We start from the raw sequence: 20,596 nt of genomic DNA, 5'->3' as shown, positions 1-20,596 counted from the left end.
ATCTCATTAAAGCCAAATTGGTATATGCCAATAAATCCAAGGCACTTGTGATCTGGAATTATTGCATACACACACATATAGTGCATACACACAAATGTACCCCATGAAAACCATTATTAATATTGCTAAATTACCCAAATGGATGGAAAAGTAATAAATATTGTAATGAGAAATAATAGACCCATGGAGGATATGGTCACAGCAGTGGTCGGTTAACACTAAAACAAACATCTCCAGGGTTGACGAGTAATTACAGTGTGCACAGGGAGTCATTAAAGCTTCATCAAACAGAGAAAGAACGGCATAGGGTGAGTGTAACATCATGACAATTGTCTCAATAAATCAATCTGGTCTAGAGAAGAAAAGGATAATTGCATGTGATGACAGTACAACGTTGATTACTGTATAAGTAGTGCCACTCACTGTGGTATGGTACAGTTTGATTGGTACCTTGGGTTTAAAAACAAAATATATTTTGAAAGATTATAATTACACATATAGTCGTTTGGTTTTTTTTTTTAAGAATTTAAATCTGTACATGAATGGACAAGCATAATTTGTGTTGCATTTGTACCACTGCCACGCTGATCGCTTGTATTCAGATGTTTAAGTCAAACAAAACCTCTGAATTTTTTTGTTGGGAGCCCTGTGTCTCAGAGGCCCCTGAGGCTCACGGGATGCAATATGTGAGTGAGTGAGAGAGAAGGAGTGTGTGGATATGCAGGCATGTGTGTTGTTTGTGTGTGCTGGCTGGCAGAGTCCCCTTGAGGCTCTACTGTAAAGCTATCATCAGTGGTGGTGTCAGGGATTTGTTGCTTGTCACTGAGTGAGAGAGGGAGTCCTGGCAGTAACTCTGGGAAATAACTGCTTATGGAGAGAGAGCCTTGTTACACAGTTTGTGTGAGTGTAGACGTGTGCAAGAGAGAGAGAGAGATAGGCAGAGAGCGAGGGAGAGAGAAGGACAGAGTGGGAAATATTTGTATCTATTTTCTCCACGTGGTATCAGGAGGTCTATGTTTGAGTATACAAGCAGGCTGTAGGTCAGTCATATGGTGTATGTTTCCTCGTGTCAGCTTTTATGTGGAGGCCTTAGGCTTTTTGTCCATGTGAACTCTTGTTCGCAAGTGTTGTGTATCCATGTTGCTGCATGCTATGGCAACAATACGACATCTGTGCTTTCTTGTGTATTAACTTTGAAATTTGAAAATAGTCATGATCACAAATGTCACTTCAGCCACTGATAATATGGAGTATTTCTATGCTAACACCTTGCTATCATGCCCATGTGCGTGTATGTGTGGTCTTCGTTGAGATGGGTGCTGACTTCTAACCGAACCTTCCCTCAAGGCAGAGGGCCAGCAGCAGCAAAGTGCTGCTGCCGGGTAAATACATGTATCTTCAAAAAAAGAAGAAAAGGAAAGAAAAAGAAACTCTTCAGGAATGATGAATGGAGGGCTCATTTTCTCATTGACAATCGTGTATTCTAAAATCGCATGTTGGCGTGTGACCCGGAATCAAGGGCCCAAGGGCCATGAAATTCACTCAACTCATAAATGATCATGTCAGCGTTCAAATGTAGGAAGAAAAGGGAAGACAGGGTAAACTGCTGTTACATGGTTTCCATCTGACTGCAGCTGCTAAATCCACAGCAGCATTGTGGCCTATTGCTAGGGCCCACGGAGACTGAAAGACAGTTCCTATTACTGTCAGTCCAATTACCGGCCGCAGTACAGCCACTGCTGTCAGCGCTGGACCAGTCATGCTATGTGTTGGCATCTTTTCTCTCATGTATGGCCATACATCCTCAGCAGGGAATCTTGTCCAAATTGATTTCAACATTATTGTATTATCTTGTTGTTGAAGTAGCCAAACACATATAAATCATGGTCTGGGTTAGGATGCATTCAATGTAAACAATTAAAATTTGTGAAAAAAATATTACGATACAATAGCAAAATGGCTGCAATATATTTATTATGGTTTTATCTGTCCGTGCTGTAATCCATCACATATATACATATACAGACCTAGAAGTGGGGGAAGTGATGAAACGTGGTATAAATATTGAAACACTCCTCAGTACAAAGACAGAGCTCTTCGTTGAGTGTGTCTGCTGAGCTAGTGTTGCACCACATGGAGACTAAAAAGGCCCAGCCCCATCTGGTCCTGGTTCAGTCTGGTTTACTGCAAAATGGTGCCAATACAAATAGCTGAGCTTGATGTTTGTTTGCATAAATTGTTTTGAAAGGCTTCACCAAGAGTTTTTTGGGTGGATTACGGGAGGGGAAGTTGGGGAGCCAGCCATGGTGAAATAATCCTCACTGAGCTGACAGTTAGATTTGCTCTTCTTTAAGAATAAAAAAAATAAATAAAGATTGTTTTGGATTTTTCTTTTCTGTTCCTGGCAGCGAGTTAGGGCTGTGAACTTTTCAGTGGCTGTGCGTGCATAAAACGTGGGTGTATGGTGATGGAGAATGCTGAGCTGCTCTCTTTTCTCTCGTAACATAGCAGTGTCAATTTTGATAACATCAGTGTTGCATTTAACACATGCTCGTAGTTCAGCTGGAAGTTCAGAAGCCCAGTGGAATGCAGGGAAATGTCTCTCTTCCTATAAGCCTCCTCTTTGATTTTACTCCCATAGGTCAATGAAACACCAATAGAAGGGTTAAAGCCAAAGAGCAAAGCTGTGTAGTGAGGTGAATTAGTCTTGTATTACAGTGTACAGATAAACACTGATTGATATATGTGTGTGCGCGCGCGTGTGTGCGCGTGTGTGTGCGCGCGTGTGTGTGTTTTGATTGCCCCGCTTGCCAAAGACACATAGTAATCAGCTGGTTACCATAATCAAGTAGCCTTTGCTTTTGCTAGAGGTATATGAAAATCTGCCTGATTGATTTCATGCCCAGGTAAGTGTTTCAAGTCAGCACTAACTGGTACCAGATTGATTTTTGTGTGGGTTGCATGGATGCCCAAGTCACAACAAGAGCTAAGGTGGAAATCACAGTTTTACCAATGAAAGTTCAGTTGTTTGAGCCCTCTCTTCTTAAATCGCTGCTTAGTCAGTGGTTGACTCCCAACTAAATCCAGATGCAGCTTAAAAAATTTTTTTTCCTGTAGCATTTGTCTTTGTCTTCAGCCACAGTGTGTCAGGCCGCAGAGCTAATGATGTGTATTATTGCATTTGTGGACAGAAATCTGAAATCTTTTGAATGTGGTCTTGACAAACAGTGTTTCAGAAACTCCCAGTGTGATGCAGTATAAATACAAAAACTTCTACAAGAACAATATAAGAAGTTCTACCCATAACTGAGGATGTTTTTTTTTCCTTGGTGAATTTATTGCATCTGAAAGTTACACAAAATATTCCATGTTTCAATCTTAAGGTTATAAGAAAGCAGAGAAAATCAAATCCTGTTTATATTTAGTGGAAAACACAAGTTCACACAACCAAAATCCAGTATCTTCCAGTATGATGTTACGCTTTTTGCTTCCTACAGTTTCAGCCTCATCAGTTGGATTTGCATTCTCATGTGGTTATTCCGATTTGTTTTCTGTCCCAATTTAAGCTCTGTGAGCAGAAGAAAGGAAAAAGAATGGGGCACCCCCAGCCTGACTCTATTCAACTTAAAGCAGATGTTACATGCTCGCCAACATGAAACGAGTCTTTTAACTGTGGAGAAGATGAAATCATATACCTTTGATTAGCCTTTTTGCTTGGTCAAGTAAAATAGTTTGTACATGGTTGCTGAATCCACCCTGACCTTGGCCTCATTGCAAATGCGTCATCAGATTACAGCAAACAAGGGGGAAAAACAGCTACTCATGTTTCTATTTTAAGATGTTGAGGCTAATTTCTGATTTGCTGATTGTCAAGCTTACTTTGGAGAAAGCAAGAAGATTGGATCTGATCTCCACAGACCCCCATTTCCTGGATGAACTTGAACATGTCTTAGCAGGAGCCAGTATCCTTGAAATATAACTTGGCTCCTTTTTATACTCCTTTTTATATCCTCTTACCCTGCTCAGTTCAAGATGTTTTACATTTTGAAGTTGGGATGTCCACATTGTAGACATGCCTTCTACTTATTTCAAGGCTATTTATTCTGAGGACGATAAGGAGTAAAATATGGAAAAGAAAGTGGTGCAGGAGGCAAAGGTGGGGCGACAAGGTATTCCTTTTAAATATATGGTGAATGAGGGTCCTTCAACAAGTGTTGTGTTTACATTGCTTGTGGGAAAACAAATCGGCTCCGGCTGTGTCTAAGGGGGCTGTAACACAGCTCTTTGGTAAGGAGCGCAGCTTAAATTCCAAGCAGCAGCAGCAGCAAGCACAGTAATGTCACCCCAAGGTGTTGAGAGTAAATATACAGTGCTACCTCTAGGCTAAATAGGGGAAAGAACACAGAGAGATTGAAGTGTACATCAGTGACAAACTAGAGCAACAGCTTTACCTAGCAGCAGCAAAAGTGAGAATAAATAATTTGCACTATTATTTTGTCATTATTATTTTTAATATAAAGTTCACACATTACAAAAGTAACGAAACCTCTTGCACTTGATCATACTGTCACCAGAACAAGGCATAGAAGCTATAAAACTGAAGAAAAAGGAACTTGAGCCAGGGTTGTCAAGCTGGGGGTCAGCTGGGTTCTTTAGCACTTTTCGATCATGTGGTGGTGAAACAAAAATTGTTCTGTTAACACTGTGGATGTACTGAATGAAGAAAATAATATCTAACATTGTCTTATGTATCAAAAATCATTTTCAACTACACAGTATTATACACATTTTAAAGAAATGATTAAATCCTTTGGTTGAAACACAGGGCAATGTCTATCATCAGGGCTTAACTTACAAGTATTTTGTCAGAAGCCGGCCAACACACATTTTGCATTGAAACCTTTAAATTCTTATGCTATTGTAATTGGTTTCTCATAATAATCTGTTTCCTCATAATGAGATAATAAGAATGGCATTACAACTATACCTTTACTCTGGTTTGTAAAATGCAAACGCACTGGGGCTGATAACAGCACAGATTTTATACCTGGTTTTGCAGAAGCAGCCATGTGAGCTGAGAATGTTAAAGGGGTCATTGAAACTACCCACTTTACAATATGCCACATTGCCATTTGTGTGTCAAGCATGAGCCTTTTTATTGGCTCAAATTGGTGATGTTATTTTCATTAACACTTTTTTTTGTCTGTATGACTGTGTGTACATACCTGCAGTATGTACACTGTGTGGCTGTAGTACGTGCTTGACCTTTGCCAGTGGGACAGAAAATGCAGTGGAAGAGTGATACCACTGTGCGGTCTCTCTAATCTGCTCACTTAGCCCTGGCTTTGGGGCTCACTTCGCTCCACTTCATCTGAAGCTTTCACATCACTAACGGTATTTTCACATACTGCAGCTTGTCTGCATTGCCTTTTTTTCATTCTCCTTCTTTCTCTCAATCACTCTTACTTTTGTCTTCTTTTTTCTTATCGGACCTTTAAGTCCTTGACTTTACTTCAACTATCTTGTCTAAGTGCAATCTTGGTAGGTGGTGTGGCAACCACTGTTATACTGTATATGACATTCTCATTCTCTCTTCCACTATCGTGTCTCTGTACTTAGTTTAAAAGTAGCATACACACAGGGGCACTACAGCAGTCCAGATGAAGTGCAAACCTTGAATCACAAAGAGGGGATATACGGAGTACAGTATACTTGGTCTCTCTCTCTGCTTACCTTTATCCCCATCTTTGTCAGCACTAATGTAATCCAGTTGATGGTAGACATATAGACTATCAATGAATCCTCAAAAGGCTAAAGTACTGCCTTTCAGTTATTGTACTCATCACTAGATGAATACAAAGAGTAATACAAAGAAGACAGAACAGCATCAGTGAGAACAATATTGAGTTTGTTATGTTCATTCTGAAGTAGTTTTGAAGTTTAATGGGTCTTTAAAGCTTTAAAGGACAATAAATAATATGCCATTTAATTATTAACAGCTCCTTAACTCACCATTTGTGAATGCAAGAGTAATGTCTACTTCTGTTGTAAGATATATGAGATTATGTGTATTTTTCCCTTATTATTTTCCAGTATTGTTGGAAGCTTGATATTAAACTTTCGTGGATTTTGTCCCGTGAGTTGACAAGATCAGACTTACAGATAAATAGACAACATGTGGAACTTTTATCATTATGGAGGGACTTCCAAAAATGCTCATCAGATAATTATATAAAAATAAATAGATATGGTGATAAATAATATCACTAATTGTGCACATTTTCTATTTATACATTGAAACCAACAATTAAAATGGAGAGTTTTCTTCAGCATCTAAAATATAATTTTAAATATTCTGTTGGGCTTTCCTTTTATTAATATCAGCAAAGTAACATGGAAAAATTTAGTAGGGTAAACTACAATACAATACAGGGTGTTGGTCCTACCGTATCTAAAAAAACCCCACAGTAATTTGCTGTATTTCTCTCCTACTCATCCTTGCCTCTGTCATCTTCCTTCCAGCCCCATCCAAACTTTCCTCTTTTCTTTCTCCGTCGCACCTTCTCAAGCTGTCGACACGCTGGTTCGGAGGGTTTCCTTCAGGAAGGAGAGGTCCATGTTCCAACCACAGCCTGATAGAGGGAGCCCGATAACCCCTGAGACAAGTACTATACTGCCAGCTGACATGAAGCAGATGTCCTCCTGACCCCTTTCTCTTTGGGAACAGGACACCAAATGAAAATACAAGGGGTACTTGAATATCAGCAGCGCTATTGTGAGGGTGTGAACTTATTGTTGCACAAATTATGAGAATAACATAGAGTAAAGATGACTGAATCCATAAGTAATCAGAAAAACAAAAAAATATTGTTGCATGAGTAAACGTGTTCCAAAGTGTTCCTCGTAATGAGTGGGAAGTTTAGACAAATTCAGCATCCCTGACTGTTAATGTCGCATGCAGTTTTTGTGTCATACAGAGACCTTAGGAAATTATGTAATGTACATCCCCAAGCCGGTCACACACATACAGGCCCACACATGCACACTGGTCACCCACTTGGAGTGGAAGTTGGAGCTGAGCATGCACAGAGACCTTAGAGTGCTGTGACCTCATTACTATTCAGAACCAACGGTGAGAAGACAAGTAGTGCTGCTTTCCCAGTACAGCTCACCCCCCGTGCTAGTAAATGATGTGCACGAGAGTGTGGGTGTATAGGGTGGGCAGCAGCTTCCCCTGAACTCCACTCCTTGCCACTACTACACAGACACACACACATACTCACTTCCTCCTGGGAGATATGTGGGCCTCTGCTTTCTGTCAGGGTGTCTTCAGCTGCAGATCCCTGGGGCCTCTCACTTGGTGGGAATCTGGTCTTCTCACTCCACAGCCAACCTCCCCCTCCTCCTCCCTACAGATGAGAAGGAAAACAAGACCTGAGGAAAGCACTGCAGCTCGTCCTCTCCTATCGTCCCCTGTATTTTCTTTGCTATCTCAATACTTTGCCCTCGTCCCCTTCACTTCTTCTCTTTCGTCTGTGATCGATAACGTTAATTGGCTCACTGAGTCAGTGGTACATTGATTGTGGTCACTAATAAAAGGGCTATTGATTGGCACTTTGTTTAACACTGGCCCATGCAATGAGAGCTGCCCTCTAATGTTATCCTGACAGCAACCTTTTCCTGTTTGCCAGTCTTTTAATGTAATAAATTATGTCACTCAATTAAGGAGACTTTTTTTCTCTCGCATTTTTTTTGTGCCCTAACAGTATGAGGACAGTTTGTGGCTCCTGAAAAGCAAAGAGACAACGCGCCTGAGAGCTTGAGCAACAACTTGCCATCATGGGTATTAAACTTTGTCCTTTGTAATATAAAAGCCACAGATGGTTAACATACTCCTATACCGCTGATACCTGAATTTCATTCTTGTATAACAAGTACATAATAGAGTGAATTTTTATAAAGCAGGATTTTTTTACATTGCACTTTGTTTATTCAACAGCCGAGAGACATTAAAACAAAATGATGTATTGTGGTTTTAGAGATAGTTTTGTATCATTTCCTGTTATTATTGGAAAAACACAATGCATACCAGAAGAACGTCTGTTTTCTATGCGCAGTACATTTTTGTACAGAAGGCATACTTGCACTGAATAAATGGGGGAAGTTAGGTATACCGCAAGAAAATCCGAGCAGGACTTTGGCCAAATTACAAATTAGCTCTTTTTATACAGTAGAATTAGTATTTACTGAAGGAGTTAACCCTCCTGCCATCCTTTAAAAAACTCACACCCATCACCCTAGGGACCATTCTCAGCCACGCCATAAAAAGACCATATATCCATATTTTATTCCACTTTAAATTAGCCAACCTTGTAAAACTACTTCTCCCTGAAATATTCATGTAAAGTTTTAATTATATTTTCGTTGTTTTAACCCTTCAAATCCCAGTGTTATTACATGAGCGCCCTGTGTTATAAGCCCCAAAAACCAAAAAACGAAACTAAATATTTCCACAAAAAACCAGTTGAAGTAATATGTGATTGTCATTATAAGTAGGCCTTTAGATGGACCAAAGATTGGCACCAACATACATTTTGACCTGCCATTATTTTTTTTGCATTTTTTTTGCAATTAAAAAATTAAAACTTCAAGGCCCTGAGTCTTCATTGACATCCAAGAAAAGAAGAAAAAAATAAAATCATATGATGATAATTTGGGGTTGAAAAATAGCGTTTATAATGGAAGTCAATGGGCAGAAAATGGTCCCCAGGGTGATGGGTGTGGGGATTTCTGCTGCTCAGCCATTTTAGGCTGATTTAAGGAATTCACACTGGAATATTAACATTGACAGGTAAAAACTATCCTGTGGCAAGTTTGGTTATATTCCACTGAACACAGTGGAAATGGCAGCCATTTAACACATAGCAGTGGCACAAAAAGGTCCCAAGAAGGCAGGAAGGTTAAATAAACAAGATAAAACAGAACTGTAAGAAATAGTAACATACAAAAATGCAGAGTTGTCTAAAGTTTGAGGCCACACTTAAAATCTGTCCTATTTTTGGAAATATTTGGACAAAGATCAATAAAACTTACAACACGCAAGATTAAGAAGAAATATTTCTGATAAATTTCGGATGATACTTCATAGCCATGCAGGCAAATTAAAAAAAGCTGTGACATTATGTAAACTTTTTTCTCCAAAAGAGTAGTTGAATACTCTGAAGCAGCATTCAGATGGCATTTTTATCTACTAAACAAATGCTGACTCAAGTAATTGAAAAGAAAGAAACACCACATCATAACAATATACATCAAAATTCTAATTCAGAACAGACACACATTTGTCTAACTACGGTATAAACTCTAGTTATTCACATCATAGTGGCATGAAAAAAAAATCTCTATATAAGAAGATTCATAAAGGCAGCGAAGGACACCACAGTGTATCAAACTCACAGTGAAACTAGAATGACATCTACACCAAATCTACTTCACCTGCCCCAAAAAGAAGAAGCACTCCATTCTGCAAACACCTTCTAAACCCTTTATTCTGTATCTTTGTGGAGGCATATGTTTTTGTTTCTTTTGTTGTCTAAATTTACTACAGATTGTGTATAATTCTTAGTACATTAACTGACTGAAATGTTGCAACCAAGAAGAACATTGTTCTACATTTGCTTATCCAGATCCTTTAGAATTTTACAAGGTGATTTTCACCTTAAACTTTTAGGAGAAATGCTCTCCTCCTGTTGGGACATGCAGATTGACAGGAAACAACCTACACAATATTCTCAACATGAACTCAATACCCAGTTTTATTGCAATTAGCTGCATGTGGTTCTTTACAGAGCCTGAGAGCGTTAGTGAGTCAAAGGCAGGTCTCCTGAGTAAGAAGATAAAAAACTGGAAATGGGGTGTAAGTACCTCCATGAGAGATTTAATTATCGCCATTAAATATTCAATGATCAATAGAATTTGTTTTAGCCGATCAATAGGTTGCAAGGCCTGAGAAGGACAATGTGCATAAGTTACTATTTGCATTTCAAAGCAGCTTGTGTCACATGGCCCCATTGGAAATCCATACCATTTTGTTAGGCAGTATTTCATATTTAGCTGCTTTATCCCCTTATCACTGACTGCTATTGATTCCCTTCCCTTTATTTACTGCCTGCAAACTGCCTTAGGTTTAAAATGTCAAAATGTTTTTAGGGAATCTGATATACCTCCATCAACCTTCCTCATCTCATATCTAGCTCTGTATTTTGCTCCCCCTCCGTCTCTCTTTTTAATTCCCCTGCTGCTCTTTCCTCTCTCTTCCTACTTCCCTCTCACTACTCCTCAGTAGAGTTGAAAATTAAACCTTGTCATCTTCCCACCCACTGTACAGATCTCTGCTCATTCGGGTGTGAATCTGCACATTATTCAAATAAATATCTCAGAAGTGTCAGGGGAATACTCTGAGCCACTTCAAAGACTCTCCCCCACCCCCCAGCTCTTTCAATGTTGCTTGTTCCCGCTGGAGTCCTATTTTGTTTACCTGAACTGGCTTTAATGGCTTGTTTTTCCCAGTGCCTATCAGTAGTTCAAGAGCAACATTTAGCCAAGTTCAAGTGCATGCATGTTCAGAACTCGCCTAAGCTTTGATTGTTCTGCAACACTGAGCGTCATGTAATTTATTTTTGGCCCCAAACATTGTTATTCATTGACTTCCTTGCACTGTTTCACCTGTTTTTTTCTCCTTTTTAAAATTCTATGTTTCCCCTTTCTTTGCTTTGTGACTCTTACTGCAGAGGAAAACAACAGTTTGCTTGGCTTTTCTTCTCCCCAACCAGGTAGTTTCACCTGGTGGTGTATTGTTTAAAATTGTCTAGAAGGCACAAGGTATGACAATACAGGCCGTAAAGAATTAAATAGAGTTCACTGGAGGCCAAGCATTCAAAACACCCCTCGCAGGATGATGCCTTAAACTGCTTTGTTAAAATATACTGACTTCTATCTATTACTAGCTATAAAACACTGGTTAAAATATAGTTTTTTGTTGTTGCGCTACATAGGACATTATTTCTATCTCTGAGCAGGCCTATCTATCACAGCAACCCTCAACCAGGAGACCGCAGAGGTCAGGGAGTTAACCTTCAGAGACCTGAGGGCAGCATGAAGCACCATCAGTGCCATCAGGATACATGGCCTCAGCACTGCTGCGCAGCTGGGGGAAGGAAAATCTGGATGAAGTGAATGGATGTGTACGTGCGCAAGTATTTGCTTCACATCTGTAGGTGCCTCTGTGCATCTGTCTTGCTTGTGTAAATAACAGGGTCATGAATGATGTTAAAGTTGCTTGTAATAACCTCAAAGGCAGAAAGAGACATGCTGATTGGAGTATAATGTATGAGTATGCAAAAAAAAACTTTTCACTGATATGAGCTGCCACTATGTGATTTATAACCTTTTGGAATTGCTTCAAATCTTCTTAAAACATAAAAGACATATGGATATGAATATAAAAACACATATCTTGAAATATTACAAGTTTCCCAGTGAAATCCCTTCATTTGTAAATGCCTGCAGGACTAAAACCAAATGTTTGTTTGCTATTTTACAGCAGAAATTCAGCTTCAGCTTATCATTTGTTGAGAAACCACCATGAAAATGATAGGTAATCCTAGCATACCATAAAAATGCTGAACTTTATTCACTATAGTTATTCACCAATTGGGCAATTATGCAACCTGAGTTTTTCTATCTTTTGTTGTTTATGTTGTTGTTGTTACTGAAATTATGGGAAAAATTACGCCGAGGACTAATGCTTTCTTCCATTGAGTTTAGGCCCTGCAGTCAAAGGTTCCTGTTGAGGTAACACTTCAGCGCATGTGCGACATTTGCCATTTGCGTGGGAGGAGTGAAAAGTGGCGGTGACAGCAACAGTAGGTCGCAAATTTATTCGTCATAAAACATCCCCCTGTTTTAAAATTTACATCCACTGCTATTAATGGAGCTATTTACAATGGTGCCTCACCAATAAAACTCAGCTAATTGCTGGCTACAGTGCCAGGTGTTTGAACCAAGCTTGCTAGCTTTAGCATTAGGTAGACCTCAGCAGACTGTAGATACTGAACAGGGAGAAAAAGGGAGCCACTGGAGTTTGCTTTGTTTGTTTTTAGTCTTCGTAATCTATTTATCCACTCTTATCGGTTCTCTTTTTGGTTTAGGTATCTTATTCCATCTCTTTAAATTTTACTGATCTGGACAACCACTCCTCCAAAATGCAGGCCTTCAATTTGATTATACATGGTGAAAGACATCACTCACCACTGGCCCGGAGACTTCAGCTTGTATGTTTAAATTGCTCCCAGCAGAATCCTTAATCCGGGCGGAAATCAATACGGCTTTTACTGTCACATCGGAGGGGCGGGGACCATGTATTGATGTTCAGATGTCATTTCGAGGGTGGTGGATTTGATGTTTTAGTCCTCTCCTCAGCGTGGAGATGGCACGATAGATCAACTGATGGTGTCTAGCTTTCTCCAGGGTTTTACTGGAGCTCGGGGTTTGGAGTGAAATGTGCAGTTAAATCAAAACGTGCTGAGATTACAAAGAAAACCAGAGGAAAGGGTTTACGGAAAGATTCAATTGATTTTTTGAACGGTTTGAATTAAAATCTGATATCTTAATTGGGTTATTGTAACTGTAAGCCCCTCGCCTTAGCAGGATAGAAACTGCTGTCTTAATTGACTGGTTCTGCGAAATTATGTTTTCTTTCTATAGTGTTTCTTTAAAAATACTTTGAAATTATGGAGATGTTTGGAGAATGCGTGACATTTTTGATGTCAGGTGATGGGCAATTCTTAATTTGGACTTTTAGGCACCCATTTCTTATTGATACTACGTATGCATACCAAATTTTTCCAGTGACATACTTAAAATTTATTGTCACAAATATTCAGTGGTAATCAGTACACACTTTGTCTCAAGTGTGTGTATAGAGATACATTGTCTAAACTTTAAGTTCGTAACAGTCTGTATGTTATCATTGCCGCATAACAAATGGAATGACGAAGGAGATCCCATGGACCATTGTGCTGGAAACAGATGCTGACTGTAGTTTGGTCAAATTCAAAAACTCTTAACTTTTAATCTTGGTTATCAAAACCTCATTCTCTGTCATTCCTCCACAGCAGATTCTGATCAGAGTTGCCAAAAAAAGTATGACATAAAACATGTGTTTGAAACAATCACCGTCACTTCGCAAGTGACATTGAGGCTGTTTTTTCTTCATTATCAGCAGATTCAGCCTTTTATTATTTTGAACAGTTGCCTGCTTCATCAAACACACTAGATAATGAGATTGCTCTTTTGTTTTATTTCACACCACATCAACTCCCCTTCAGTCTTTCTCTTGCATTCATATTTATAGATTTATCTTTTTCCCTAACTGTCAGTCTCCATCGCTCTCTGTCCCTATCCTACAGTTTCTCTCCAAGGAGTCTTGCCTCCTCTCTGACAGCTTGTGGGCCCTAGAGTCACATTTCAGGCCTGGCTGCTACTTAAAGGCCCATAATCTGCTTGGCGAATGGCTACAGTGTGGCGGCCTGAACGGAAGCAAATTATTCGCTTTAAGGACTCCTGCTGCTGTGGGACCCGGGGCTAGTGGCTGGTGCCGTTAACGTTAACACACACACACACAGTGTGTAAGCCATCATTATTTATTTAGCCCGTTAAGTGTTTAAAGTGGAAAGGGTCCGTCGGGACGTAGCATGGTTGATGAAATTATTCCACGTATATATGGTTAAACCCTTCAGGGAGAGAGAAACATAGAAACATCGGGAGATGGAAAATGAAGACTTCCCTCCATTTCAGACCCACGGTCAGATCATAGGAGTGTTCAGGGCTGACATGGTGATATTACAGAACTCACAACATGGGAGGAATTCCCTGTGATCTATGAACAGTGTAGGTTTCCTGAGACTGTATATGTCTATCAAACATAAATAATAACAACAACAATAATAATAATTTGATAGACTGTAACCAGTTGGCAGTTACACATTTAGGCTTTACAACTGATTTTCATTCTTTAGAAAAGTCTCTTCCAAAGATAAATATCAGTATCTTCCAATATTTGCTGTCACAGTGCGCTCCGATTGATCTTTAAGCATGTGTGCTGTGTGTCTTCATCCAGGCACATATGCTTGATCACTGTAATTGACAGAGGGGACATCATATTTGTTTTCGCTATGTATTTGTGGAATAAGGATTCCCAACATAAATAAGTAATCATTGCATGGTGGCCCTCCATGCATGTTGGGCCAGTAGCACTTGCCCTCCAGTAATGACACCATTAGGTTACAGGACTGAAGTAAGCAGTTGAGAGTTTACCTCTGGGAATCTATTCTCTGTTTCCATCCTGCCGTACCTAATTGTGACATTTACTGGAGGGTTTACGCCTCTATTTGCAGCACTGGTGTAACAGCAGCAACAGAAATGCAACTTTTTCCTTTTTTTCTTTGCTCGCTGCAGTAATCGCAGAACAAATGGAAGAAACACAGTTTTGTACAGTGATAAACATGCCATACAATTAACCGATGCCAATGCTTATTGACCCGCCCAACCCCCTCCAGACAATTGAAAGCTGCAAATACAATGAGAATTTTGGTAAATATTGGGAAAATGAGCATTTTTCATAATAATAAAGATAACACTCTGTAAGAACAACCACTTAAATATTATTAACTACAGTGATGGAAAGTAGAGACAGATACGGGAATGAAGGGGAGGGGTTGGTGGTTGAACAGATTGAATGGCTAATGAAATGGGTACCTCCAGGCCTGAATAAATTCTCTGGTCTGGCGATCCCCCAGGATGCTGGCCTCCTAGGGAGATTAATGACCACTGGGCCATAGTATAATGAAGTAGTTTGCCTTGGCAATGTGCTTGTGAATTCATCACGGTGTCCACAAGTGGGCTGGCCAAGCACAACATCTATATAAATCCCCCTCACTCTTCTCTCCCGCTGGTGCTGATTTATGGTTCCACCACCCCCAAATGGTTTGCCCCCTCTCACCAGACCCCGCCCTGGCTGACCATCACTATCCTACTGAAATCCAGGTCACTGCACTGATGGGGAAGAAATGGGAGGCTAATCAGATAATGGGAGGTGAAAATGGGCGAGAGTGAGTTGGAATCTCCAATTTCTCAAGCTCTGCCCATCTCAGCTTTTCATTCTCTTTCACCTGCACACACATCTTGTTGATCCTTTGATCCTTTCTATTTTTGATGTCTCTAAAGATACTAGTTTACATCATATTTTACTGGTAGTGCATGTAAGCTGTCTGTATCCTGTGAAGCGATTTAAATATTTTAGGTCATTTTAGAATTATTCCTTTGGTATTCGGTAACCTATATTGATAGTTCATGCATTTAATAATCTTTATTTCTTTAGACTGGGTTTCATTTTATCAGAATATAATGGGAAGCTGGTCATTTGTGCAAGAACAAATGTGGACAAAAAGTTGATAACAGAGAGACATGGTCAGTTGCTGGCAGTGATGCTGTTGCTGTTCATGAAGGTTTTGCGGGTTGGAAGGTGGCGCTTGATAATGTCTATATCACTGCATTAGTCTCTGCCCCTGATTGGAATGATGGTCTCAGTGATTAAAAATTGGTATTATTTTGGGAATATTGGGAATATGTACAAAACAGTTGGCAACAATTCCAGTGGCGACTGTGGCTCAGGGGGTTGGGAAGCGCTTCTGTAAACGGAAGGTCGCCGGTTCGATCCCCGGGCTCTCTGTCCTGGTCGTTGTGTCCTTGGGCAAGACACTTTACCCTACTGGTGTTGGCCAGAGGGGCCGATGGCACGATATGGCAGCCTCGCTTCTGTCAGTCTGCCCCAGTGCAGCTGTGGCTACAACCGTAGCTGCCTCCACCAGTGTGTGAATGCAAGAGTGAATGAATAGTGGCATTGTAAAGCGCTTTGGGTGCCTTGAAAAGTGCTATAAATCCAATCCATTATTATTATAGGTCCCATTCTTTGAACTTTTTTTAAAAACTGAAATTAGAAATGAAAAGCATGTTTTTATTTATTTATTTACTTTATTTGTAGGCTAACTTTATGTGGACGCCCTTGCTTGATCAAGTTATTTAGACCTTAGTACTGCAGAAGCTTCATAGTTCCTTTCCAACTGATATGACAGTCTAAATCATGGGGCAGAAGTCCTTCTACATTAGATTCTGTTATGATAAATGAAGCAAATGTAGGACTTTACTCCTGCATTCTTTTTGAAGGCCACCCGATGGCGATAGTTGTGGTCGCAGAAAACTTCCAGTGTTATAGAAGTCTATGGGAAAATTGCTTTCAGCCTTGAACTCTGTAAACATTTTACTGATTAATTCATGAGCTCAGTCACCCATTTTGGGTCATCCTGAAAAAAACTTAAAATCAAGATTTACAAAATCTATTTTGTAAATGTGCCGAACCATGTTTTAAAATGGAGGATTACCTGTGGTAAGAAATTGTACTAGTTGATCTGTTGTATCAAACTGCTCATTAGCTAACAACTTATCAGTCTCAAGTGCAGTTTCACAGTCGGAGCCACACCTTACATCTGATTTTTATGCAAGCAGGATGGCGAGTGTGAAATGCTCATGTTGAAGTTTCAAGTAGGACTTCTGAAGCAAACAGGTGATGTCACTGTTACTAAATGTCCATCCTTTACATTTTTTTAGTGCTAGTGGCAGGGGGCTGCATCTATGACCCAAAGGTTTACTGGTGTTGGACATTAATGAAATAGAATGAGGTAATAGCTACGCTACTGGACGCACTCAACGACGTCGACTGGGACATGTTCAGAGCATGCGCAGTCGACATCAACGAGTTTACGGAAGTAGCAGTATGCTTCGTCAATATGCTAGCGGAGGAGATTATCCCCACTGCGAGAGTCACCACATTCCCAAACCAGAAACCGTGGATGGACAGATCGATCCGCACTGCAGTAAACGCCAGGACCGCCTCCTACAACGCGGGTCTCGCCACTGGCGATATGAGCGCCTACAAAGCGGCCTCATACGGTGTGCGGCGTGCGGTGAGAGATGCTAAACGCCGGTACCGGGAACGTGTGGAGTCCCGCTTCCACCAGGGGGACACACGGAGTATGTGGCACGGACTACGCACCATTACGGACTACAAAGCCAGGGACACTGCGCCGATCAACGCCGGCTCTGCATTCACCAACGAGCTGAATCAGTTCTACGCCCGTTTCGAGGTTAGCCAGGCGGCTAATGCTATCTACCGCCTGACTACCGAGGACAGTGACGTCATCAGCAAGAGACCGGTGACTAGCATCGCGGAGCATGACGTCCGAGCGGCTTTGAGGAGAGTGAACACAAGGAAAGCGGCGGGGCCAGACGGCATCACCGGCCGTCTGCTGCACTGCTGTGCTGACCAGCTAGCAGGTGTGTTCACTTACATCTGCAACGAGTCCCTGGCGAAGTCTGTGGTCCCCACATGCTTCAAAAGATCCACCATCATCCCTGTGCCCAAGAACAGCAAACCCTCATCCCTGAACGATTACCGGCCAGTTGCACTGACCTCGGTAGTAATGAAGGTGTTTGAGAGGCTGCTGAAGAACATCATCTCCTCCTCCATCCCAGACACTACAGATCCGCTGCAGTTCGCCTACAGATCCAATAGATCCACAGAGGATGCCATCGCCCACGTCCTACACACCACTCTCAGCCACGTGGACAAGAAACAGGGTAACTATGTGCGAATGCTGTTTGTTGATTACAGTTCAGCGTTTAACACAATAGTGCCCTGCAGACTGTTCACAAAGCTCAGGGATCTGGGACTTAACAGCCGTCTGTGTGCATGGGTGTTGGACTTCCTCACTGGCAGAACTCAGGTGGTGAGGGTGGGCAGGTGCTTCTCCAACAGCATCACCATCAACACAGGAGCACCTCAGGGATGTGTCCTCTCGCCACTGCTCTACTCCCTCTACACTTCAGACTGTGTGGCCACCCATGGCTCCAATACCATTGTGAAGTTTGCTGACGACACAGTGGTGTTGGGTACCATCTCCAACAACGATGAGGCGGCCTACATGGATTAAGTGAAGAATCTGGCATCATGGTGCCAGGACAACCACCTCCAGCTGAACGTCGGCAAGACCAAGGAGCTGGTGGTGGACTTCAGAAGGGGTCAGCACAGAGACTACAAGCCCATTATCATCAATGGAGCTCCAGTGGAGAGGGTGCAGTCCTTCAAGTATCTTGGTGTTCACATCTCCTCAGACCTGACACGGGCTGCCCACATTCAGGTCCAGACCAAAAAGGCTAGGCAGCGCCTGTATCACCTACGACAACTGAGGAAGTTCAGGGTCTCTCCAAAGACCCTTAGGATTTTCTATACAGGCGCTGTGGAGAGCATCCTCACACAGAACATGACATTGTGGTTTGGGAACAGCTGTGTGAAGGACCAAAAAGCTCTCCAGAGAGTGATCCGTACAGCAGAACGCTGCTGCAGGATTGCTCTCCCCCCGCTTCAGGACACCTACACCAGGAGATGCCGGACTAGAGCAGCGCAGATACTGAAGGACCCGTCCCATCCAGGCAACAAACTGTTCCAGCTTCTGCAATCTGGTAGAAGGTTCCGCATCTTCCGGGCAAGGACAGAGAGACTCAAGAGGAGCTTCTATCCCCAAGCCATCCGTGCCCTAAACACACACACCCGCCCGCTCACATCATCTCACATCATCTATAATTGACTGAGACAGGACTCTCTTCCAGACACTAAACCAAGGAACAATGTACATTTCAAATTCCTTTAATTTTAAACATGTTTATATTGTCTATCCTGTAAAATAGTCAGATGTCTATTCATATTAATGTACAGAATTCACCTGCTTGCTGCTACTACTGCACATTCACCCAATGTGTGTGTGTGTGTGTGTGTGTATATATACATATATATATATATATATGTATATATACATATATATATATATATATATATATATATATATACATATATATATATATATATATATATATGTATATATACATATATATATGTATATGTATGTGTATATATATACGTGTATATATATATACATATATATACGTATATATTTTAACACAAAAGTACAGTTTTTAAATTTAACCCTAACCCTTGTGCGTGTTGTTTTTTAGCTCGTCATATTGCAGCCACAGAAATTCTTTTGTCCATGAAACCATAAAGCTGCACTTTCTTTTTGCCTTATAGTCTGATTTGTCATAACTTCTCCGTTTTGTGGTAAGCTTTTCTTTGGCTGTCACTTCTTCACCCTGACCTGTCTTATTTGGCTCAGCAGAACTAAAATATATATCTGTCTGTGATAGTTCTCAATCATCCAGGTCATCGTAGTGAAATATATATCCTGCCGCACTCACATAAGCTCAGCGATTCTCTGCGCGATCAACCTCTCACATGTTTAAGCTGCGGGAGATTTCACTTGTCATGTTTGCATAGTAAGCTAACGATTAATAAGACGATGTCAGAGGAATTGGTGCACAAATTATCATCACTCACAGATCAGTGCTGTCGCTCTCTATACACAGTTCGCGCGATTGCAAAGTGAAAGCAAAAAAACAAGCGCAAATTCAAACACGATTTCAATATGTCACATATTGACAGTGGCTCACCCAATGACATAATTACCCAGCTACATTTCTGAAAGAATGCAAAAGCATTGACATATATTTTTCCTTCCTACAATAGCCCGACAGGCAGGGGAGAGATAGCCCCGGGACGTCGGGCTAGCGATATTGCGAGCCCTGTATCTGATTGAGGAATCACTCATCTTTGGAAAAGAGAGTTTATTACAGAGAAATGTCTCTTTCCAAAATAAAAGCTATACTATCCGTTTCTTCTGGGCTATATTCTCAGCAGCATATTAAACATATCAGGTCTCCATAAGGAGAATCCTGTGCTAACAGCTGTCTAAATGACTCGGCTAAAGTTTGTAGCATGCATGCTTGTTTTTGTCTTTGCACTAGGATGATGTCGGTGTAAATGTGCAGTCATATTCGTTGTGTTCCCACTAGTGCTTTCAGGTTAATCTCGTTGAAATAACCTTAACGCCACAACACGGCAAATCTCCGTTAACGAGCTACCCTATACAGAGGGGCTAGACGGCCAACACGTTAACGAGCTAACTGCGCTAACACACTAGCTCCCACCCATGTAATTGAGCATTGCATGGCACATCCAACATACTGTTTTACTTTAGTCCATGACTCGCTTACCTTCAGGGTCATACGTCACATGAAAACCAAAATAATTCCAAACGCCAGATCTGAATGAGGGTGGGGAGGTCCACTTCTGTCTCGCTAGCTTGCCCTGCGCTCTTCCTTCTGACCATCCTGTCTGTGTTGAGTGCTCAGTGAATCTGCGTTCGACTACTCCGCCTAGGCTGCACTCTCGAGCCTAGGCGGAGTAGTCAAATGCAGATTCACTGAGCGCTCAACACAGACAGCATCGTCAGAAGGAAAGTTGATAAAATAAATTACAAATTTTGTATTGTTCTTTTTTTTTTCTCCCCTTTGGTTTTCTTTCTTTCTC

At 41.1% G+C, this 20,596-nt stretch overlaps 1 protein-coding gene across 1 annotated transcript in view; it reads right to left on the bottom strand.

Annotated features, from left to right (window-relative positions):
* Nucleotides 1-4,502: 4,502 nt before the first annotated feature.
* The window catches only part of LOC147338689 (uncharacterized), a 16,281-nt gene continuing 187 nt past the window's right edge, over nucleotides 4,503-20,596 (bottom strand). Inside the window, exons 1-3 of the mRNA XM_086264614.1 lie at nucleotides 20,281-20,596; nucleotides 7,284-7,409; nucleotides 4,503-6,715 (exon numbers count right to left, since the gene is read on the bottom strand). The exon at nucleotides 20,281-20,596 is cut by the window's right edge and continues 187 nt beyond it. Of these exons, the coding sequence (XP_086120740.1) occupies nucleotides 6,452-6,715; nucleotides 7,284-7,409; nucleotides 20,281-20,292 (402 nt within the window). The 5' untranslated portion in view covers nucleotides 20,293-20,596 and the 3' untranslated portion in view covers nucleotides 4,503-6,451. The remainder of the gene's footprint in view (nucleotides 6,716-7,283; nucleotides 7,410-20,280) is intronic.

This window comes from Aulonocara sp. 'chitande type north' Nkhata Bay, linkage group LG1 (assembly GCF_057382095.1).
Source record: "Aulonocara sp. 'chitande type north' Nkhata Bay isolate Kocher_YH1m ecotype deep benthic linkage group LG1, A_spYH_male_GT1.1, whole genome shotgun sequence".
Lineage (NCBI taxonomy): Eukaryota > Metazoa > Chordata > Actinopteri > Cichliformes > Cichlidae > Aulonocara > Aulonocara sp. 'chitande type north' Nkhata Bay.
This window is presented reverse-complemented; position numbering and strand designations above follow the sequence as displayed.